General features: G+C 44.5%; 1 protein-coding gene across 7 annotated transcripts in view; it reads right to left on the bottom strand.

Annotated features, from left to right (window-relative positions):
- AGK (acylglycerol kinase) overlaps positions 1–24,550 on the bottom strand; it is a 43,881-nt gene extending 19,331 nt beyond the window's left edge. For 4 of the 7 annotated variants that reach the window (XM_073650147.1, XM_073650152.1, XM_073650151.1 and 1 more), the window contains exons 1-8: positions 24,454–24,550; positions 22,867–22,990; positions 22,432–22,471; positions 20,189–20,268; positions 18,661–18,736; positions 1,745–1,837; positions 1,495–1,527; positions 1,133–1,227 (exon numbers count right to left, since the gene is read on the bottom strand). In XM_073650147.1, coding sequence (XP_073506248.1) covers positions 1,133–1,227; positions 1,495–1,527; positions 1,745–1,837; positions 18,661–18,736; positions 20,189–20,268; positions 22,432–22,471; positions 22,867–22,976 — 527 coding nt within the window. In that variant the 5' untranslated portion in view covers positions 22,977–22,990; positions 24,454–24,550. Of the gene's footprint in view, positions 1–1,132; positions 1,228–1,494; positions 1,528–1,744; positions 1,838–18,660; positions 18,737–20,188; positions 20,269–22,431; positions 22,472–22,866; positions 22,991–23,841; positions 24,332–24,412 lie in introns of those variants that run through there. The other 3 variants (XM_073650148.1, XM_073650149.1, XM_073650150.1) reach the window with 3 other exon arrangements.
- Between the last annotated feature and the right edge of the window lie 328 nt (positions 24,551–24,878).

The raw sequence follows: 24,878 nt of genomic DNA, 5'->3' as shown, positions 1-24,878 counted from the left end.
ATTGCTGTATAATGATACCCATGCTTCCGCTGTTTTGCTAAATAAAAGGTACAAGACCAGGAATCCCTCATGTCTGTGTAGTGTACGGGAGCTGGATTCACAGGTATACTGCTCAGTGCTGCTGTATAATGTCCTCCATGTTGCAGCTGCTTTTGCTAAATAAAAGGTAGGAGAGCAGAAATCCCTCATGTCTGTGTAATGTATGGGAGCTGGATTCACAGCTACACTACTCAGGACTGCGGTATAATGTCGTAGTTTATGGGAGCTGGATTCACGGCTACACTGCTCAGTACTGCTGTATAATAACCTCCATGCTGCATTACTTTTTGCTAAATAAAGATAGGAGAGCAAGAATCCCGTGTGTGTGTTGTGGAACTGGATTCACAGCTACACTGCTCAGCGCTGCTGTATAACGTCCTCCGTGCTGCCACTGCTTTTGCTAAATAAAAGATAAGGGAAAGAATTGTGTGTGTGTTGTATAGGAGCTAGATTGACAGCAACATTGCTCAGTACTGCTGTAAAGTGATTTCCATGCTGCTGCTGGTTTTACTAAAAAAAATAGGAGAGCAAGAAACCCTCATGTCTGTGTAGTGTATGGGAGCTGGATTCACAGTTCATTCACTGCTCAGTGCTGCTGTATAATGTCCTCCGTTGCTATCTGGATTCACAACTACACTGCTCAGTGCTGCTATATAATGTCCTCCGTTGCTATCTGGATTCACAGCTACACTGCTCAGTGCTGCTATATAATGTCCTCCGTTGCTATCTGGATTCACAGCTACACTGCTTAGTATTGCTGAATAATGGCCTCCATGCAGCTGCTTCTGAACATATGATACATAATGACAGGAGAGAAGGAATCCCTCATGTCTGTGTGTACAGTGTACGGGAGACAGAGTGGAACGGATAATTAGAAAAAAATTAAGGATACGAGTCACATAACGGCCAGAAATAGTGATATAATCAAGTGCACACACTACGGCTTTTTCTGAAAAGTCACCTGAACGCACAGGATTAGACTTGTATGCCCTGAGCTCCCCCTGGTGGCGGCTACAGGTGGAGAAAACCAGAAGATTGTGCAGCACACAAATATTAAACCCTCCATAAATAAAAGATGATAGGCGGCACTTACTGGACCTTGTTATCAGAATGGGGGTACAGGGTTTGGCTCAGGGTGTTGGTCGCTCCTAGTGGAATGAACCCAATTGGGATTTTACTGAAGGAAGCCTGCAAAACAGAAGATCACATCGATCTATAAAAACCTACAACCATCATTTCCTCATAATGTTCAAGACTTCTGCTTGCTGTCAGTGAATGGGAGCGTTCCTGCCTCCAAACCAGGTCCTGTTCGGACAGTTTCGGATTTACAGCGTATCAGGATAGGTAAGAACGTACAGCCTGGTGTCCGGGCTGAGCTCACAGAGGGCTTTCTACAACTGATCCACTGTAACGACTCCTCAGCTGTTCCCTCAATGCAGCATTGGAGGCCATTACCTGATCGGCCCTGCGGAGGAGTCCTGTGATCACCTGCAAGACACAAGGCCTTCGTGTTACTTTGTGTTCCAGCTCATCGCGCTCATACTGTGCGGCATTCCATCACCTCCAGAGCTGTAATCGAAATTCAGCTGTCACGAACTGGCTGTATGTCACATATATTGTGAGATCCGATCCAGGGATCTAGTATGGGAGGATCTGTCCGGATTGTGCCGACGGATCCAGTCTTGGACGATTGCTTCATTCTTACCTCTTGCAGGGTCCCATCTCCACCAGCAACGATAATCAGATCCGTACTTTCCAACAGCTCCAGCATCTTTTTGGCCTGACCTTCGTAGTCCGTCTGAAAGATTTAAAGGGAATGTGTCACCTAGATTTTCTAGCTTGCTTTCATTCTCTGTACATTGTTAGGCTTCACCGGTAGTCTGGAGATAACTCGACTCATTGACTTCTAATGAGAATGTAGTCGGCATGCTCTGTGACCTGTGCAGAGATCACTGTGCAGGGAGGGGGGTGGAGGTGAACTGTATTCAGCACCTATTGTCAATACTTTGTTATCTACCATAGGCACATGCAGCCTGGAGATCACTCATTGATTTCTAATGAGAGTTTAGTGGGCACGCTCTGTGACCTGTGCAGAGATCACTGTGCAGGGAGGGAGAAGAGAGGAGTTGTGATCATTTATTATCAATGCTTTGTTCTCCACTACAGTAACCTATAGTCTTGAGATGAGTGCTTGACTTCTATGGAAAAATGTAGTGGGCATGCTACAGAGAGGGGGAGGAGGTTAGCTGTGACTATCATCTATTCTCAATAGTAGATCCTGTGTTATCTACCATAGGGAGCTGTAGTCTGGAGAGGTTTCATTGACTTCTATTGAAGAGTTTAGTAGGCATGCTCTGTGACTTGTACAGGGAGCTGTGACTATCAAAGTGTGAGCAGTGAATCGTGTGTTATCTACCATAGGAAACTGTCGTCTGGAAATGTCTCCTTGTTTTATAAAGGAGATTGTAGTGGGCATGCTCTGTGTAGGGAGGTGGAATAGGTGAGCTGTGACCATCACCTATTGTGAATAGTGGAATCGTGTGTTATCTACCATAGAGAGCTGTAGTCTGGAGAGGACACATTTACTTCTATTGGAGAGTGTAATGGGCCTGTTCTGTGTCCTGTGCAGAGAGGGGGAATAGGTGAGCTGTGACCATCACTTATTGTAAATAGTGGAATCGTGTGTTATCTACCATAGGGAGCTGTAGTCTGGAGAGGAAACATTTACTTCTATTGGGGAGTGTAATGGGCCTGGTCTGTGACCTGTGCAGAGAGGTGGAACAGGTGAGCTGTGACCATCACCTATTGTGAATAGTGGGAGCCTATGCTATTTATCTCCAGCTTTCAGAGGGAAATGCTATTAAATCTGACTTCTTTGAAGGTACATACACTATATAAACGGCGTCATACTGTGGACGTTTCTCTTCTATAAATCCTCAAGAATCTCTCTCCAATCTGTCACCGCTATTTATATATAAATCACAATCAACAATCTGCCGAGTGAGAATAGCTGGATGGCAATTAGCAGTTGTGGCGTTAATCACTGCTCTTCTCACGGACCTGTCACAGCATTTCAGGAAGACGCTGGCGTGCTGCCTAATGCGCGCGACACCTGCCATATGTAACGCAACAGCGTGCGGGTAATGGACGGCTACCATTGGGCAGGCGACACCTGACTGCGACCGTTCCAAAATCCCCACTAGGGGAGAAAAGGGTTAACTGTTCACACCTTTAAGCATCTTCTAATTATCTACATGTTAGAGAACAAGAAGAGAAAGGGCACAAAAATCCTAATGTTCTACTGCAGGGAGACAATAGGGGGGAGGCTCCTGCTGCAGCCAGATGTTGCTGCTGTCCAGAGGACCTTAGCCTGTGGCGTGCGGTGAGCTGAGGGCAGTCCTGTCCCGGTGGCGTGAGGGAAAGCGAGACGGTGGGAAGAGGACACGGTGAGGCAACACATCCTCCGCGTCAAGGTGCTTCAGATCCACAACGGCAAGAAGTCCTCTGCTGATTCCAGGAACATGGTCTTGAGAACCCCACATGTACTCAGAGCCTGACCTTTGGGCATAGAAGAGGGAGAGAAGAAGTCTCTCTCGGTCTGAGGTGGGTCCTGGGCTGAGGTGCTGCTATGACCCACAGCAAAAAGGATGGACCAGGAAGATTGAGGCTGGGTCCCAAGAGGGTAGAGCAGGCGAGCTGGAGGGTGCTCTTCCCCCCGCTATTCATAGGGACAATCAAGGTCATTCCAAGGCGGTGGCAGCTCTACTTGCCAAGTTTGACGACTTAGAAAACCCGCCAAAGACGCAATAACATCAGAACGGTTGGGGTACCGGAGAAAGTAGAAGGGAGTGACCCAGACAGCTTTTTTGAGAAATGGCTGATGGACACTTTTAGAAAGGAGATCCTCACTCCTTTATTCGTGGCAGAGAGGGCACATAGGGTCCCCACAAGACCGGGATCGGTGGGTAGACCCCTAGGCTCATTTTTGATTAAAATCCTACATTATAAGGATCGAGACATTATTCTGAGGAAGGCACGGGAAAACAAGACATTACTCTTGGCAGGTAAAGGATTTCTTTCTTTCTTCATTTTTTATGGAAGTTCAGCACAAGATGGTCATGTTCCTAGATATCAGAAGACGAATGCGTGCACCGTGTCTGCGATACTCCATGATCTATCCCGCTGAGTTGAGAGTGGTGGCTCTGGGATCTACTACATTTTTTTGAGAATGCGAAGGATGCCATTCAACACTCGTGAGCATCAGATTGGTAGAGAAATGATGGATGGAAGATCTGAAATCTTAGACGATTTCTGGAAGAAGCTGCGAGTGAGCTCTGATTTAGATGCATCTTTTTAAGTGTGTTCGCTGGTTGGTCACATTCAGTATGGTAGCGTATTGGATGACTAGGTCCTATTTTGAGCCCCGGTTGGTTTACGTCATTTGGGGAGGGAGGGAATGTTCTGGGTTGGGATGGGTAGGTCTTCTCTTGGGGTGCAAATGTAAAGATTTCTGGGTACCTTCCAGTATGACAACCTTGTGTTATGATGCTTTGTTAACAATATTTGCCATTAATAATATTTGTAGGCATCATGAAGATATTCATCATTATCATGAAGATAAGTTTCCGGGAGGGGGAAGACTGTATATCTCCATTTGGGTGTCTTACTACTGAGGTGGGCCAGATAGATATGTGGAGGAAGATGCTGCCCTTCGCGAGGGCCTCCTCTTGTGCCTCCTTGTTGACATATCAATCTCTTTCAATAGATATGGTATGGTATAACGCCTCCATGATATTGCTTTTGTCGGATATTGAATATGCCCCTAGGTCCTTGCTGGCTTCTACTCCTCCAGGGATATCTACCCGCAGGAGGAACTCTATGAGTATTTGGCTGGGATTTGCCTCCCAATAGGTAATTTTTAGACAAACCAATCTCATTGGAGGAAGTTCAACCAGCAGTGGGGAAGATGCCCAACGACAAGGCACCCGGGTGGGATGGCCTCCCAATAGGTAATTTCTAGAAAGAGGAATCTCGATGGAGGAAGCTCTACAGGCAGTTGGGAAAATGCCCAACGACAAGGCACCTGGGTCAGATGGCCTCCTAATAGAAATATACAAGCTGATTGTGGAGGTATTGGGGCAACAATACCTGGATATGATTAACAATGCGTTTATAGAGGGGAAACTACAAAGTTCCCTAAGTGACGCAGTAATTGTGGTTATACCTAAGGAGGAAGAGTAGGAGAATGAGCTACCAGATTCATATAGACCAATATCATTATACACGGTGTTCCAAATTATTATGCAAATAATATTTTCTCAGATTTTCCCAAATTACCTATATGAATTGCAGTCATTGTAATTTTCCAGTCAAATAACTATTCGAGTACAATTGAAAGGATTTTGTACAAACTGCCTATGATAACAGTATATTTTTAAAAAAATAAAAAACTCAAACTGCACTCAAAATGCATGTTCCAAATTATTATGCACAGCAGAGTTTTCAACCTTTTCATTTTAATAAAGAACAAAAAAATGGTCATTTTTGAAATTATAAGCATTAGCAGGTTATTACAAACTGAAATCAAACAGTTTTCAACTCAAAACTTTATTCTAGGTGATGTCACATTTGCACATAGGACCGCTTGTTCGAAAGGAGCTTCTGAACTCTCTCGTCCATTGAATTTGTCAGGTTTTGGATGGTTTCTGCTTCAATTGTTTTGCATGAGGACAGAATACCCTCCCAGAGCTGTTGCTTAGATGTGAACTGCCTCCCGCCATCATAGACACTCCTTTTGATGATGCTCCAGAGGTTCTCAATGGGGTTGAGGTCAGGGGAGCATGGGGGCCACACCATAAGTTTGTCCCCTTTTATGCCCATAGCAGCCAGAGATGCAGATGTGTTATGTGCAGCATGAGACGGGGCATTATCATGCATGAAATGATCTCGATGGTCCAGATGGATGGAGTGGAGGATGGCTGGTTGATGGACACCCCATGCAAACATGGCTACGGCGCTAACAAGGAGGAGGTGGAGTAATGTTTTGGGCTGGAATCATGGGGAGAGAGATTGTCGGCCCCTTTAGGATCCCTGAAGGGGTAAAGATGAACTCCATAATGTATGTTGAGTTTCTCAAACAGCACTTCCTTCCATGGTTCAAGAAGAAGAACCGTGTATTCCGCAGCAAGATCATTTTCATGCATGATAATGCCCCGTCTCATGCTGCACATAACACATCTGCATCTCTGGCTGCTATGGGCATAAAAGGGGACAAACTTATGGTGTGGCCCCCATGCTCCCCTGACCTCAACCCCATTGAGAACCTCTGGAGCATCATCAAAAGGAGTGTCTATGATGGCGGGAGGCAGGCCACATCTAAGCAACAGCTCTGGGAGGGTATTCTGTCCTCATGCAAAACAATTGAAGCAGAAACCATCCAAAACCTGACAAATTCAATGGACGAGAGAGTTCAGAAGCTCCTTTCGAACAAGCGGTCCTATGTGCAAATGTGACATCACCTAGAATAAAGTTTTGAGGTGAAAACTGTTTGATTTCAGTTTGTAATAACCTGCTAATGCTTATAATTTCAAAAATGACCATTTTTTTGTTCTTTATTAAAATGAAAAGGTTGAAAACTCTGCTGTGCATAATAATTTGACTCTATTATTAGGGGGACAGACAGGGCAATCTGTCACAAAGACCGGGATCGCCGAACGGTGTGCTGCCTCCCTGGCGCTCGAGTCCGGCACATCGCGGATCGGGTTGACAGGTTACTGGGTGGGGCTGGCGAAGACCCAGCGGTCATGGTCCACATCGGCACCAATGACAAAGTGAGTGGTAGATGGAGGGTTCTTAAAAATGATTTCAGGGACCTAGGTAGGAAGCTTAGGGCAAGGACCTCCAAGGTAGTTTTCTCAGAAATACTACCAATCCCGCGAGCCACACAGGAGCGCCAACGGGAAGTTAGGTAGGTGAATAAGTGGCTAAAGAGTTGGTGCAAGGCAGAAGGGTTTGGGTTCATGGAGAACTGGGCCGACTTCGCGGTCGGCTACAGGCTCTACCGTAGGGACGGGCTGCACCTCAATGGGGAGGGTGCAGCGGTGCTGGGGAAGAAGATGGCTAATAGGTTGGAGGAGTTTTTAAACTAGAGACGGGGGGGGGAAACCAAGGAAATAGGTGGGATGTGAGGCAAGCAAGGGGGAAGGGGAGAAGTGAATATAATGAGGGTGGAGAGGGGGGTGGGGATAGTACAGTTAGATCGTTAGAGAAGAATAGGATGCTAAATAACCCCAAAGTTTTATCTTGCATGCTGACCAACGCAAGAAGCCTGACCAATAAGGCGGATGAGCTGCAGGCGCTTATATCGGAGGAGAGGTATGACATCGTAGGTATAACAGAGACTTGGCTAGACGATAGCTACGACTGGGCGGTAAATTTATTAGATTATAGTTTATTTAGAAGGGACCGGAAACAGGGGAAAGGCGGAGGAGTCTGCTTATATGTAAAGTCATGTCTAAAACCCAGACTAAGGGAAGATATAGGAGAGGGAGAAGAGGGGGTCGAGTCCATGTGGGTAGAGATAGAGGGAACTAAAAATAATAAAATATTACTGGGGGTCTGCTATAAGCCACCCAATATAACAGAGGAGAATGAGAATCTGCTATTAGGACAAATAGACAAAGTAGCAAAACATAATGAAGTGATTGTAATGGGGGATTTCAACTACCCGGATATTGACTGGGAAACAGAAATCTGTAGATCTCAGAAAGGAAAAAGGTTCTTGACAAATATTAAGGATAATTATCTCTCCCAACTAGTGAAGGAACCAACGAGAGGGAAGGCCGTATTGGACTTAATATTGACTAATAGGCCTGATAGAATAACTGAGGTACAGATAGGGGGGCACCTAGGTAATAGCGACCATAATATTATCGACTTCAAAATGCCCTTCAGTAGGGTTATCAATAAGGGAACAACAAAAACATTAAACTTTAGGAGGGCGAAGTTTGATCAGCTGAAAGAAAGCCTTGAACTTATTGACTGGGACAAAGTTCTTAATCAAAGGAATACGAATAGTAAATGGGAAACCTTCAAAAGAATTCTGAATACTCAGTGCGAGAGATATATACCGTATGGGAATAAAAGGGCCAGAAATAAGAGGAAACCAATATGGTTGAATAAGAACGTAAAAGGGGCGTTAAATAGCAAAAAAGAGGCATTCAAGAGATTAAAACAGGAAAACAGTAAGGAGGCACTAATGTGTTACAAGGAAAAAACGAGAACCTGTAAAAAACAAATAAAAATAGCGAAGGAGGAAACAGACAGACGTATTGCTAGGGAAAGTAGATCAAATCCCAAACTGTTCTTTACGTATATAAATAGTAAAAGGATTAAATCGGATAATATTGGACCGATAAAAAGTGAGGAAGGCAAAATCATAGAGAAAGATGAGGATAAAGCTAATCTATTAAATAATTTTTTTTCGACAACTTTTACAAAGGAAATCGAACTAACAGGAGAAATGAGAAGTGACAAGCTTAATCCTCCACTAAGTATGACAAATCTAACCCAAGCTGGGGTACAGAAACGCCTCAGTAACATTAAAATAAACAAATCACCAGGACCTGATGGCATACACCCACGGGTACTAAGGGAACTAAGTAATGTGATACACAGACCGTTATATCTTATATTTAAGGACTCTGTTGAGACTGGGTCTGTGCCACTTGATTGGCGACAGGCGAATGTAGTGCCAATATTCAAAAAGGGAGCGAAAAGTGACGCCGGAAACTATCGGCCGGTGAGTCTGACGTCCGTTGTGGGCAAAATTTTTGAAAGCTTTATTAAAGAGGCAATTACGGAGCATCTTGATGCTAATAATCTTTTAATCCCGAACCAACATGGATTCATGAGGAATCGCTCCTGCCAAACTAACCTGATTGACTTCTACGAGGAGATTAGCTCTCGAGTAGATCAGGGGGAACCAGTGGATGTCGTGTATCTCGACTTCTCAAAAGCGTTCGATAGCGTGCCACATAATAGGTTGGTATACAAAATGAGAATGATGGGGCTGGGGGAAAATGTCTGCAAGTGGGTAGCTAACTGGCTAAAGGATAGAAGGCAGAGGGTGGTTATAAATGGAATATACTCAGATTGGGTAAGCGTCACTAGTGGGGTACCACAGGGGTCTGTACTAGGCCCAATGTTATTTAATATCTTTATTAACGACATAGTCAACGGGATAAATAGTAAAATATCTATATTTGCAGATGACACAAAGTTATGTAAAACAATTAATACAAAAGAGGACAGTGCAGACCTACAGAGGGATTTGGATAAGCTGGGTAGGTGGAGCATTAAATGGCAAATGAGGTTTAACGAGGAGAAATGTAAGGTCATACATATGGGAAGGAAAAATGGAAGTCACCAGTACTCACTGAATGGGAAATCATTGGGGAATTCAGAGATGGAGAAGGACTTGGGCATCTTGATTGATAGCAAACTAAATTGGAGTGCCCAAAGTCAGGCCGCTGCTGTAAGGGCAAACAGGGTAATGGGATGTATCAGAAGAGGTATAGCTGCAAAGGATGAGAACATTGTTCTTCCACTGTACAAAGCTCTGGTCAGACCACACTTGGAATACTGTGCTCAGTTATGGGCCCCAATATATAGAAAGGATATAAATGAGCTTGAAAAGGTACAAAGGAGGGCAACAAAATTAATAAAGGGAATGGAGGGACTGCAATACCCAGAGAGGTTGGCAAAACTAGGACTATTCAGCCTGGAAAAGAGAAGGTTGAGGGGGGACATAATAAATGTGTACAAATATGTTAGGGGACAGTATAGAGATCTTGCCCGGGATTTGTTCAAAAGGAGGGATATTACGGTAACAAGAGGGCACTCACTAAGACTGGAAGAGAAAAGGTTTCAGCACCAGCATAGGAAGGGGTTCTTTACGGTAAGAGCAGTGAGAATATGGAATTCACTGAGTGAGGAGACGGTAATGTCGGATTCACTAAACCAGTTCAAGCGGGGACTGGATGCATTTCTAGATACCAGGCAGATTTCAGCGTATACTTAAAAATAAAATAAAATAGTAGGTTGATACAGGGATTTATTCTGACTGCTGGTTTCAGAGTCGGGAGGGAATTTTTCCTCAGGTGAAGATTGGCCAAATCATTTGGGGTTTTTGCCCTCCTCTGGATCAACTTTAGCAATTACAGAACTAACAGGTCGAACTTGATGGACGCAAGTCTTTATTCGGCTTTACAAACTATGTTACTATGTTAATTTGGAACATGCATTTTGAGTGCAGTTTGAGTTTTTTATTTTTTTAAAAATATACTGTTATCATAGGCAGTTTGTACAAAAACCTTTCAATTGTACTCTAATAGTTATTTGACTGGAAAATTACAATGACTGCAATTCATATAGGTAATTTGGGAAAATCTGAGAAAATAGTATTTGCATAATAATTTGGAACACAGTGTATTGACGTCAGCGAAAGTCCTGACGACATGGCTATCTCTTCGGTAATAAATTCAGATCAAGCTGGGTTTATGCCCTCAAAATCAATGGCCATTAATTTACGAAGGATATTCCTAAATTCACAAGTGGCGCAGGTCGACCCAAGAAATACATCGATGGTTTCCTTAGATGCAGCCATTGTGGAGTGGGGCTATATAAAAGATTGGGTTTGACCCCAACTTCATCAAGTGGATTACGCCATTATATAAGACCCCGATTGTAAGAATAAGGTCTAATGGGGAGATGTCTGATAGATTTTAGCTCTTTAGAGGAACAACACAGGGCTGAACCTTGTTGCCATTATGCTTTGCTTTTCTTGCAATTGCCCCATTAGCATCCTGGGATAGAGGGGTTTAGGTACAAGGAAAAGAAATGGATCTATATATCAATGACTTATTTGTCAAAAATTCAACCATCTCCCTAAAGTTAGTAAGGGAATTATATCACTATTATATAATTCCCTGTTATTAAAAATTCTGGGAGATCAAAGGCATTGGTAAGGACTGGATGGGAGGGAGACATGGACAACATCTCCACTGAGGAGTGGGAGGACGCGCGAGAATCGACAGGACTGGTCTCAAATAATATGGTGCCGAGGAGGTCCCAACTGTTTCTCATACACAGAGTATTATATAGAATGGGCCTTCAAGCTGATGACCGCTTTGAGAGGAGGGTGTGGACTTAATACATACGTTTTGGTCATGCTCTCGACTAGTCGGGCTATGGGAAAGTACTGGCAGATAGGTGATGGAGGTTTATAACAGACTTCCTCTAGGTTTGGTGCGGGATGTGGGCTCTTCTTCCCAAGTACAGTTGGCCGTTGCCAAAATATTCCATCAAACCAAAAAATCTATTGCTAAGCATTGGTTGACAAATGGTCCTCCTTCGGTAGAGGAAGTGGTTCAGGACTTGAATTTTTCCATTTTAATGGAAAGAAAATGTATTGCCTACTCCTATCTGTCACGTGACTGTAGAGATGCTCATGGGCCATAAGTGATTTCTATCCCTATGCAACCAATGGTTGAAAAGTAAGTATCCACACATAAATCCTACCCAGAAATAGATAACCTACTCCCCATATAGGCCTTCTGCACCGCCACACTGAACATTAATAAATGCCGCATGTCCAGAGCTGGACAGCGAAGAGTTAAACTCCCCCCTCGCGGCCGCTTTCCACAGACCTCTGCTTAACATTCACGGCATCCGAGTAGAAAGAGTCTTCTAATTTTGGAGAACGGAGGTTGCTCCAAACTGCTCTAATTAATCCGCAACACTTGATTGCATTTCCAATTCCCCCTCCTCTCCCTTCTTTCCACTTGCAATTTTCTTTGCTGACTTGAAAAGGTCCGCAGCCGGCTGATACTGTGACCTACAAAAGCAGCCGGCAGATCCGAGGGCGCAAACTTTAGGAAGGGAATACATACTGGCGTGCAGGTGACTTATGTTGGAAAATTTCAGAGACCGGGACCTTCCATAACATTAGAAAACAACAAACAAAACTACTATAATCCTGCCCCCTATGTACAAGAATATAACTACTACAATACTGCCCCCTATGTACAAGAATATAACTACTACAATACTGCCCCCTATGTACAAGAATATAACTACTACAATACTGCCCCCTATGTACAAGAATATAACTACTACAATACTGCCCCCTATGTACAAGAATATAACTACTACAATACTGCCCCCTATGTACAAGAATATAACTACTACAATACTGCCCCCTATGTACAAGAATATAACTACTACAATACTGCCCCCTATGTACAAGAATATAACTACTATAATCCTGCCCCTAAGTACAAGAATATAACTACTATAATACTGCCCCCTATGTACAAGAATATAACTACTATAATACTGCCCCCTATGTACAAGAATATAACTACTATAATACTGCCCCCTTTGTACAAGAATATAACTACTATAATACTGCCCCTATATACAAGAATATAACTACTATAATACTGCACCCTATGTACAAGAATATAACTACTATAATACTGCACCCTATGTACAGGAATATAACTACTATAATACTGCTCCTAAGTACAAGAATATAACTACTATAATACTGCCTCCTATGTACAAGAATATAACTACTACAATACTGCCCCCTATGTACAAGAATATAACTACTACAATACTGCCCCCTATGTACAAGAATATAACTACTATAATACTGCTCCCTATGTACAAGAATATAACTACTATAATACTGCTCCTAAGTACAAGAATATAACTACTATAATCCTGCCCCCTATGTACAAGAATATAACTACTACAATCCTGCCCCCTATGTACAAGAATATAACTACTACAATCCTGCCCCCTATGTACAAGAATATAACTACTACAATCCTGCCCCCTATGTACAAGAATATAACTACTACAATCCTGCCCCCTATGTACAAGAATATAACTACTACAATCCTGCCCCCTATGTACAAGAATATAACTACTACAATCCTGCCCCCTATGTACAAGAATATAACTACTACAATCCTGCCCCCTATGTACAAGAATATAACTACTATAATCCTGCCCCCTATGTACAAGAATATAACTACTATAATCCTGCCCCCTATGTACAAGAATATAACTACTATAATACTGCCCCTATATACAAGAATATAACTACTATAATACTGCACCCTATATACAAGAATATAACTACTATAATACTGCACCCTATGTACAAGAATATAACTACTATAATACTGCACCCTATGTACAGGAATATAACTACTATAATACTGCCCCTATGTACAAGAATATAACTACTACAATACTGCCCCCTATGTACAAGAATATAACTACTATAATACTGCCCCCTATGTACAAGAATATAACTACTATAATACTGCCCCTATGTACAAGAATATAACTACTATAATACTGCCCCTATGTACAAGAATATAACTACTATAATACTGCCCCCTATGTACAAGAATATAACTACTATAATACTGCCCCCTATGTACAAGAATATAACTACTATAATACTGCCCCCTATGTACAAGAATATAACTACTATAATACTGCCCCTATGTACAAGAATATAACTACTATAATACTGCCCCTATGTACAAGAATATAACTACTATAATACTGCCCTCTATGTACAAGAATATAACTACTATAATACTGCCCTCTATGTACAAGAATATAACTACTATAATACTGCCCTCTATGTACAAGAATATAACTACTATAATACTGCCCCCTATGTACAAGAATATAACTACTATAATACTGCCCCCTATGTACAAGAATATAACTACTATAATACTGCTCCTGCTGTACAGGAATATAACTACTATAATACTGCCCCTATGTACAAGAATATAACTACTATAATGCTGCCCCTATGTACAAAAATATGACTACTATAATACTGCCTCCTATGTACAAGAATATAACTACTATAATACTGCCCCCTATGTACAAGAATATAACTACGACAATACTGCTCCTATGTACAAGAATATAACTACTATAATACTGCCCCCTATGTACAAGAATATATCTACTATAATGCTGCCCCTATATACAAGAATATAACTACTATAATACTGCCCCCTATGTACAAGAATATAACTACTATAATACTGCCCCCTATGTACAAGAATATAACTACTATAATACTGCTCCTATGTACAAGAATATAACTACTATAATACTGCCCCTATGTACAAGAATATAACTACTATAATGCTGCCCCTATGTACAAGAATATAACTACTATAATACTGCTCCTGTGTACAAGAATATAACTACTATAATACTGCCCCTATGTACAAGAATATAACTACTATAATGCTGCCCCTATGTACAAGAATATAACTACTATAATACTGCTCCTATGCACAAGAATATAACTACTATAATACTGCCCCCTATGTACAAGAATATAACTACTATAATACTGCTCCTATGTACAAGAATATAACTACTATAATACTGCCCCCTATGTACAAGAATATAAGTACTATAATACTGCTCCTGCTGTACAGGAATATAACTACTATAATACTGCCCCTATGTACAAGAATATAACTACTATAATGCTGCCCCTATGTACAAAAATATGACTACTATAATACTGCCTCCTATGTACAAGAATATAACTACTATAATACTGCCCCCTATGTACAAGAATATAACTACGACAATACTGCTCCTATGTACAAGAATATAACTGCTATAATACTGCTCCTATGTACAAGAATATAACTAATATAATACTGCCCCTATGTACAAGAATATAACTACTTGCCTAAACTACTGCTGTTAGAGAATATCTGGTATAAACACCCTCGGTGGTGACACGTATAGCGTGGATGGATTATCTATATGGCGGATGAGTTGGTAAGTAGGGTAACAGTTTACCATGGGGCCAATTGTAATTTAGTAAAATTAGCAAAGCGTTTTCTTCCTGCTAAGCTCTGCCAGCCTCGGGGGGGGACATACATTAGTATGTGGCGTCCATCCCACATCATGAGGGGATGATTACATTGACAATCTCCTAAAGGCGCATTTTCCATTTTGTAATGAGGTTTCCATCCCGAGGCAGAGAGTCCTTGATCACAACCACAAGTGTTTCTTCGCGGTGCAACAATCAATCCAAACTGGTGAAGGAAGACTTAGGTAAATGAAGCATTATACAGAGCTCAATCATAGCCACGGGGCGTCCGTGTAATGTAGGACAGGACGGGTCCCCCAGAGAGGAAGACTCTCCTTGTGACCGTGCTCCACCGGGCCCAAGAGATGAAGATCCTGAACACAGGACTCCTAACTAGTTATGCTCAATTTTTGCCCTTTTAATTTTTTTTTAAATCAACGTTTTAATTTTATATTTTTACAGATCAGAGTTTTATTGATGTGGTGATACCAAATATGTTTTAAAGGGTTTGTTCGACCTTGGGGTAGAAGTGTGCAGTCAACTGTGCGTGACTACAGACTTGTGAATCCTCAGAACGTGCAGTATGCGCGCTGTCAATACTCTCTGGTGCTGGCGGCTGCCGGGCGCGTGACCTTAAATATGCAATTTGCATATACGCAGTCACATGCTGACTAGACGTGCGCAAGGCCGGATTCGTCTAGTCAGAATGCGGCCTGGAGTATGCATATCGTATTCTTGCGGTCACATGAACGTCCATGAGTCCTGACAGTGCGCACTATGCACTCTGTGAGGATTCACAAGTCTGAAGTCACAGAGTGACTGCAGACTTGAGCCCCAAGGATGGACAACCCCTTTAAACCTTTATCGCTTCTTCTATATAATGAAGTACTTCAGTATTGCAGTGTGTAGAGAAAATGAAGCTTTCTTATTAAGAACAGCTGGTGGATGGGCTTAACATGAATGCCAAGAAGGCAGCGGCGAGGGACTTTATTGGGCTACCTGCTGCCATGCCAGCTCATTGCGACATGGGTGGGCTGCTGGGTGCCCAAACAGACCCTCCACCAAGCTCAATGCTGCTGTAAGAGACAAACAGCAACAGTTTGGTGGTTTTGACACCAGTGATTGGAGATGCTGTTAGAGGCAGGTGCTGACTGTATAAAACAGCCGACCACTGCCCTGTGTGGAGCACGTTCAGATCCTGCTCCATACACTGGCTGATATATCCGTCATAGGACAGTAAGGAGTTAACATTGTAGACATTAGGAATTCTTCCTTAACATTCCGCCCGACATTCCACCCAGACATTCTGGCCGACATCCCCGACATTCCACCAAGACAACCCGACCAACATCCCCGACATTCCGCCAAGACAACCCGACCGACATCCCGCCCAGACATTCCGCCAAGACAACCCGGCCGACATCCCGCCCAGACATTCCGCCAAGACAACCCGACCGACATCCCCGACATTCCGCCAAGACAACCCGACCGACATCCCCGACATTCCGCCAAGACAACCCGACCGACATCCCCGACATTCCGCCAAGACAACCCGACCGACATCCCCGACATTCCACCAAGACAACCCGACTGACATTCCGCCAAGACAACCGGACCGACATCCCGCCCCGACGCACTAGTATATCTATATATATAATCGTCTTATCCCGTCTGTCTGTCTGTCCTGGAAATCCCGCGTCGCTCATTGGTCCGGCAGCGGCCAATCAGCGCCGCGGTATTTCTGAAAAAAGATGGCGGCCGTTAGCGGCTCATCTGCGGAACGGAGCTCAGCGGCGATGCAGCCGGGAGATGACAGGCGTGAGGCGCTCATCTCCCAACCGCCGGCGACGCTGACCTCCATGCGGCTAGGGTGTCAAGGGAGGACCGGCGCTGCGGGTCGGGATACTTCAGCTGCGAGAGCCTGCTCATGTCCCGGGTTCTCGCAGCGGAAGTAGCCACACAGGCAGCGGCGCTGACCTCCATGCGGCTAGGGTGTCAAGGGAGGACTGGGGAGCGGCGCTGCGGGGCGGGATACTTCTGCTGCGAACGCCCGCTCATGTCCCGGGTTCTCGCAGCGGAAGTAGCCGCACAGGCAGCGCCGCTCCCCAGTCCTCACCAATACGATTCCGCTCCCCGGTCCTCACCAATTTGATTCGATGATTGGTCGAGATCTCTCGCCACGACCAATCACCGATTTGGGCGCCACATTTAAATAGCGCCCGCGACCAATCACCGATCTTGCAGACACATTTAAACACCGCTGTGCTGATTGGTCACGGACGCTATTTAAATGTGGCGCCCAAATCGGTGATTGGTCACGGACGCTATTTAAATGTGGCGCCCAAATCGGTGATTGGTCACGGACGCTATTTAAATGTGGCGCCCAAATCGGTGATTGGTCGCAGGCAGCGTCCGCGACCAATCAGCACAGCGGTGTTTAAATGTGGCGCCCAAATCGGTGATTGGTCGCGGGCAGCGCCCGCGACCAATCAGCGATTTTGAACACAAATATCAGGACCTTAGTAACACCATGCGGCTACTGTCGGGAGATCAGCGGCTAGGGTGTCAAGGGAGGACCGGGGAGCGGCGCTGCGGGTCGGGATACTTCTGCTGCTGCGAGCAGTCGCTCATGTCCCGGCTTCTCGCAGCGGAAGTAGCGGTACAGGCAGCGGCGCTCCCCGGTCCTCACCAATACGATTCGCTGATCGGTCGCGGTCTCCGCACCCGACCAGTGATCTTGGCGCTAAAGTTAAACACCGCTGTGCTGATCGGTCGTGGACGCCAGCCGCGACCAATCTGCGAGCTTGGCGCCAAATTTAAACAACGCTATGATCTCCCGACGGGAGGTGTGAACAGAGGACGGAGGAGCGGCGCCGCCGGTCGGGATGCTTCTGCTGCGAGCAGCCGCTTATCTCCCAGCTGCTCGCAGCGCAAGTACCCGCACAGGTAGCGCCGCTCCCCGGTCCTCACTAATACAACGCTGATTGGTTACGGCCGCCGGCCGCAACCATTCATCGATATGGGCGGCAAATTTAAAACCCGCTCTGCTGATTAGTCGCGGTCTCTGGCCGCGACCAATCAGCAATATTGGCGCCATATTTAAACACCGCTCTGCTCATTGGTCGCGGTTACCGGTCACGAATAACCAGCATTATTGGAAACAAATTTAAACACCGCTCTGCTGATTGGTCGCGGCCGGCAGCCGTGACCAATCTGCGATATAGGCGCCAAATTTTAACACTGCTTTGCTGATTGCGCCCGGTCGGCCGCATACCTATTCTAGAATACCCGATGCGTTAGAATCGGGCCACCATCTAGTAGAATATAAAATTCATCTGCTACCTGTATGATCCACACTAGGAAAGGAAGCAGAACAGACCAGGTGAGCGTGGTGGCAACATTTCTATAGACCGTGCACACACAGTACTGTCCATGCTGGGATGACTCCAGATTTAGTGGAGACAGATCTGACATCTGGGAGTCCCACAAGGCATTATATTCCAGTCATAAACCACAATACACCAAGTTCCCTTGATTTTAACACTTGCAATACCTCACTATTCCTGCAGAGGCACTGCATGAAAAAACGAACTCGAGACCTGATGGGTACAGTGCACATAGAATAGAAATCGCAGGTTTTCTTAGAGAGATTTCTACCTTGCGAAGTCAATGGACCCTACCTTCACCACATGGACATCCACTCCAGCTAGGTGCAGTATAGGGGCAGCATTCTTCTCAAAGAGGGTCCTGGCTTTTCTAAAAGAGCGAAAGACGAGACTATTGTTTGGGGTAAAGGCCAAAATTCATCATATACAGCTCGGCTCCGATATACAGGCATTATATATCCTCCATATATAAAGATATTTTTGTATAGGATGATGCCCCTACAAGAGCTGAGGAGAGCAACACAATCTTCCTGATTCAGAGAGTACTGTCTCCAGGTACCTAATGTTGGCACAGATAGTACTGCCTCCGGGTACCTAATGTTGGCACAGATAGTACTGCCTCCGGGTACCTAATGTTGGCACAGATAGTACTGTGAGCACGGCAGGAAGAGAATGTATGTACAGTCAGAACTCATAACCTGTAACTACTGCCTCTCTGTACATATTCTATGCACAGATGAATGACAGGGAGGCAGTACTAAGTACAGATAGTACTGCCTCCCCGTCTTTCACTGTACATATCATAGGCACAGATAGTACTGCCTCCCTGTCTCTCACTGTACATAACATAGGCACAGATAATACCATCTTTCCTGTCTTTGCCCATAAATGATATAATACAGCACTGCCTAAACTGTATGATGTGAATACAGATAGCACTGCCAGTCATTAGATAATAAGTTATGGAGAATTGCTCTAACACAGTCTATAACTGCTGTGACACTACAGCTCCCAGCAAGCTCTAACAGGAAAAGTAGGAGACACCAATCACACAGACACTTTTACATCTGAGCAGGAATTGGAGATGGCCTTTAACACGGACGTCTCTTTTAGGTTTTTCTTTCTCAGATCGTACATCTTCATACCCGGGACCTGAAAGCTGAAGGTCAGAAGGAAAGCAATGCCGACCTTTCCGGCTGTGATTACAGAGCGATCAATAATCAATGTGCCGTAGTCCAACCCAAAGCACTGCTAGCCGGCCAGCCAGCCCGGGGCTCATTACTTAGGAGACAGAAGTGAACTATTAGTGTAAAAGGTGATGTTGCCTTTTAATTACACAGATCAATGGCGGCATGCAGAGCGATGTCGGACCCGGTGTTGCCCTTTTAAAAAGCTGCGAGGCCTCATTGTACGGAGGTCTGAGCGCGTCTCCCATGTTGTGTAAAGCTGCGGAAAAAAGGTTAGAAGACCCATCGGCAGCTTTGTTTTTGTCTCCCCTTCTTCCAAGACGCATAACATTATTTATTTTTTTTGCAAGTATGTTGTAAATTGTGATAGAGGAGAAGCCGCTTGTAGAGGCAGCGAATCTTCACTGTGAACAAAAGGATAAGGCATGTTGAAAACAATCAGCCCGATCCTTCGTTCTCTTCTCAACCGTCAGGGGGAAATGCATAGATATCTCCCATACACAAGATGATGAACTGGGGTGAAAGGGTTAATGTGATATGTATGGGCCGCTTTATATGATCCCCACTGCAGTCCACAGGATTAGCGACCCTGTAATCGGTTATACCCAGGTTCTCCTAATCTCACCCGTCCTCACCCGTTACAAGCTGCTGGATTCAGGAAAACCGTCGCCTTCTTCACTGCTGTATTGGGGTAAATGAGCTCATGTCCAAATATCTAAAGAGGAAAGAACAGGAAGCTTATCAGTCACTGTACAGGAGGAGGAGGTGAGCTGTGACATCCATCCCCTATTGTGACTGGTGGATCCTGTATTATCTCCTGTATATAGAGGTGTTATCCGTCATTGTACAGGAGGAGGAGGTGAGCTGTGACATCACCTATTGTGAATGGTGGATCCTGTGTTATCTACTGTATATAGAGGTGTTATCAGTCATTGTAGAGGAAGAGGAGGTGAGCTGTGACATCACCTATTGTGAATGGTGGATCCTGTATTATCTACTGTATATAAAGGTGTTATCAGTCTTTGCAATACTGCCTGTGATGATAGAAGTATGTGTAAAATAACATTTTTATATATATATATATATATATATATATATATATATATATATATATATATATATATATATATATATATATATACACACACACAGTACAGACCAAAAGTTTGGACACACCTTCTCATTTAAAGATTTTTCTGTATTTTCATGACTATGAAAATTGTACATTCACGCTGAAGGCATCAAAACTATGAATTAACACATGTGGAATTATATACTTAACAAAAAAGTGTGAAACAACTGAAAATATGTCTTATATTCTAGGTTCTTCAAAGTAGCCACCTTTTGCTTTGATGACTTCTTTTCACACTCTTGGCATTCTCTTGATGAGCTTCAACAGGTAGTCACTGGAAATGGTCTTCCAACAATCTTGAAGGAGTTCCCAGAGATGCTTAGCACTTGGCCCTTTAGCCTTCACTCTGCGGTCCAGCTCACCCCAAACCATCTCGATTGGGTTCAGGTCTGGTGACTGCGGTGGCCAGGTCATCTGACGTAGCACCCCATCACTCTCCTTCTTGGTCAAATAGCCCTTACACAGCCTAGAGGTGTGTTTGGGGTCATTGTCCTGTTGAAAAATAAATGATGGTCCAACTAAACGCAAACCAGATGGAATAGCATGCCGTTGCAAGATGCTGTGGTAGCCATGCTGGTTCAGTATGCCTTCAATTTTGAATAAATCCCCAACAGTGTCACCAGCAAAGCACCCCCACACCATCACACCTCCTCCTCCATGCTTCACGGTGGGAACCAGGCATGTAGAGTCCATCTGTTCACCTTTTCTGCGTCGCACAAAGACACGGTGGTTGGAACCAAGGATCTCAAATTTGGACTCATCAGACCAAAGCACAGATTTCCACTGGTCTAATGTCCATTCCTTGTGTTCTTTAGCCCAAACAAGTCTCTTCTGCTTGTTGCCTGTCCTTAGCAGTGGTTTCCTAGCAGCTATTTTACCATGAAGGCCTGCTGCACAAAGTCTCCTCTTAACAGTTGTTGTAGAGATGTGTCTGCTGCTAGAACTCTTTGTGGCATTGACCTGGTCTCTAATCTCAGCTGCTGTTAACCTGCGATTTCTGAGGCTGGTGACTCGGATAAACTTATCCTCAAAAGCAGAGGTGACTCTTGGTCTTCCTTTCCTGGGGCGGTCCTCATGTGAGCCAGTTTCTTTGTAGCGCTTGATGGTTTTTGCAACTGCACTTGGGGACACTTTCAAAGTTTTCCCAATTTTTCGCACTGACTGACCTTCATTTCTTAAAGTAATGATGGCCACTCGTTTTTCTTTACTTAGCTGCTTTTTTCTTGCCATAATACAAATTCTAACAGTCTATTCAGTAGGACTATCAGCTGTGTATCCACGTGACTTCTGCACAACACAACTGATGGCCCCAACCCTATTTATAAGGCAAGAAATCCCACTTATTAAACCTGACAGGGCACACCTGTGAAGTGAAAACCATTTCCGGTGACTACCTCTTGAAGCTCATCAAGAGAATGCCAAGAGTGTGCAAAGCAGTCATCAAAGCAAAAGGTGGCTACTTTCAAGAACCTAGAATATAAGACATATTTTCAGTTGTTTCACAATTTTTCGTTAAGTATATAATTCCACATGTGTTAATTCATAGTTTTGATGCCTTCAGTGTGAATGTACAATTTTCATAGTCATGAAAATACAGAAAAATCTTTAAATGAGAAGGTGTGTCCAAACTTTTGGTCTGTACTGTGTAATATAAAATAATTTACTGATGGGACATCGCCTTGACAAAGAAGCGCCGGTGTCATATTATCCGGCAGAGGTCATGGAGGCTCTGTGTGTGGCACGTACCTGTGCTTCCTGGCAGGCCGCCCTCCTCAGCAAATTATCACTGTGCAAGGAAGAGGCAGAAAATAAGATTAAATGCAGATTCTTTGCATTTATTACCGAGATCAGTGGCCGCACAATACATAACATGCTAAGAATTGAGCGAGTGTTACAGCTCGATACAAAGTCTATGAGACCCCCACCTATTTCTGATATGGGGGTCTTGTAACCCTCATCTCAAATGCTCCATTCATCCACTTTTCACTTATTAATCCCAGGCGGTCCCATAGAGAATGAATGGAGCAGAGGTGAAGCCCTAGCGCTGCCCCTCTATGGCCGTCTCGGCAATGGGATCCCCACTGATCTAGAAGTGATCACTCCTGTGGGAAAGTGATCACCTCTTTATACCCCCCCTGTAAGGATGCTAATATCCCAGTTTCCTTCTCACTGGTCCCTCACCTGTATTTGCCGTACATCCAGTTGCTTCCGTACGCCAGCAGGCAGAAGCCCACCGTGCTCTTCTTCCAGTGATTACGGAGAGTTTTGACAACGCGGATGACTCTTGCCATGGCTGCCGTACAGTCTGTAAGTGATTGAGGGGAACAAGTCAGGATCTCGATATCAGACCGGTGGGGGACTGGCACATCAGCAGTTCCAGCGTATTGTATACAGCTCCATATACTTTGTGTAATGGCAGCTCAGATCTATAGGAGCCGAGATGTACCCGAGCTATTCTGACTCCTGCACGGACCTGTAAATTATCTGACATTGATGACTTATCCCTAAGCAAAAGTGCTGGACAATCCATTAAAGAGGTTGTCTCAAAAAGATAACGCCGGTCCATAAACACATTAGAATAGGAGGAGGGTTCCATTCAATGAGCCAGAAAGGAGCACTGTCCTCTAAGAGAGCCGCCATTGTAATAACTGGTGGAGGCAGAAAAATGGTCTGCGTCCAGAAAGCTGTGACATTAAAGGGTTAAAAGTTTTTTATTTCTATGTTTTTATAATAAGGAGCGAGGGCTCTGCTCGCAACCTATATATCAGATAGACATCCATCCGCCCCATAGACATCCATCCATCTACATTCACACATACATATGGTGTCACGCCCGCGAGACATACATACGGTGTCACGCCCGTGAGCGTAGAATAATGCGGGTGCGGCGCTCCGTAATCTGTACGACAAGATCTGACGGAGATCCCCCTTCCCCCCTCAGGACGATAATGGGATGATCAGGTGAAGTCTGTCTGATCACTCTCTCTCCAGTCTCCGGGCCACACCAATGCCTGACAGACAAAATCAATGCAGAGCGCCAGCCGCCTCCAAAAATGGGGGCTCTGATGTGTCCAGAAGTGGATGGATAAGTGGTAGGAAGATGAGAAATATAACTGGGATCCTAAGAAATCGTTCTCCGGGTTCAGTCCCAATTACCTCATTGCGATGACACCTAGCGATGATCTTCTTCTTAAGGGGTTATTCCAGCATTAAAGGGATTGTCACGTAAAAACAAAATCACCTCCCCACACGGTGGGGTATAACTCAGAACGCCAGATAAATCGCACTGGCCGGCGACTCTCCCGTCCCGAGCGTGACGGCAGCATACAAATACATGAAGCTTTCACGCTGGGGTGGGGAGAGCCACCGACCTGTGCGATTTATCCGGTCGTCTGACTGCGCCCTTAGTGTTCAGGCTCTGTGGCTGCACCATTCATTCCCTGTGGCTTTTTCCTATAGAGAATGGCTGGGGCGGCGGAGGGGTCACTACACTTTGTGATGGGGATAAAAAATGGCGCCAGCACCGATCAGTAAGTCATCACTTGTTTTCTCAGGACAATGCCCCTTTAAGGCCTCGAGGATACAGTGAACTGGTTTGGAGCAGAACAGGTTTCCATTCACTGACAGTAATCAGAGGGAATAAGAGTGTGAGCATCAGGTGACAGAAGCTGCAGTCCCTGCTGTCACTGCCTATGTCATGTCTGCCTCCTCCTCCATGGCTCCTTACTATTCACACAGCGACACGTTACTCCGGTGCCCGTCAGTCACCTGTGTCCTCTCCGTCACGTTGTCTCCGCACAGCTGTCTCTATGGGTGCACCGCCTAATGGCTCCTCAGTGGAAACTGAAGACGACACTTTTAGTTCCGGAGTGAGCTGAACGTTCCACCTGTTACCAGGGCAACCGCTAGACGGCAGCGCTGTGTGTCTGCAGGAAGTGGTGTGGTAGCTACTGACTGAACCTGCTGGGAGTAGTAGTGTCACAGCACAGGATTACATCACCCTACAAGTGTACATCACTCCATAAATGTACCTCACATATCACCCCATAAATGTACCTCACATATCACCACATAAATGTACCTCACACATCACCCCATAAATGTACCTCACACATCACCCCATAAATGTACCTCACACATCACCCCATAAATGTACCTCATATCACCCCATAAATGTACATCACATATCACCC

This window comes from Phyllobates terribilis, unplaced genomic scaffold, assembly GCF_046119375.1.
Source record: "Phyllobates terribilis strain yellow unplaced genomic scaffold, ASM4611937v1 Scaffold_10__3_contigs__length_209671492, whole genome shotgun sequence".
Taxonomy (NCBI): domain Eukaryota; kingdom Metazoa; phylum Chordata; class Amphibia; order Anura; family Dendrobatidae; genus Phyllobates; species Phyllobates terribilis.
This window is presented reverse-complemented; position numbering and strand designations above follow the sequence as displayed.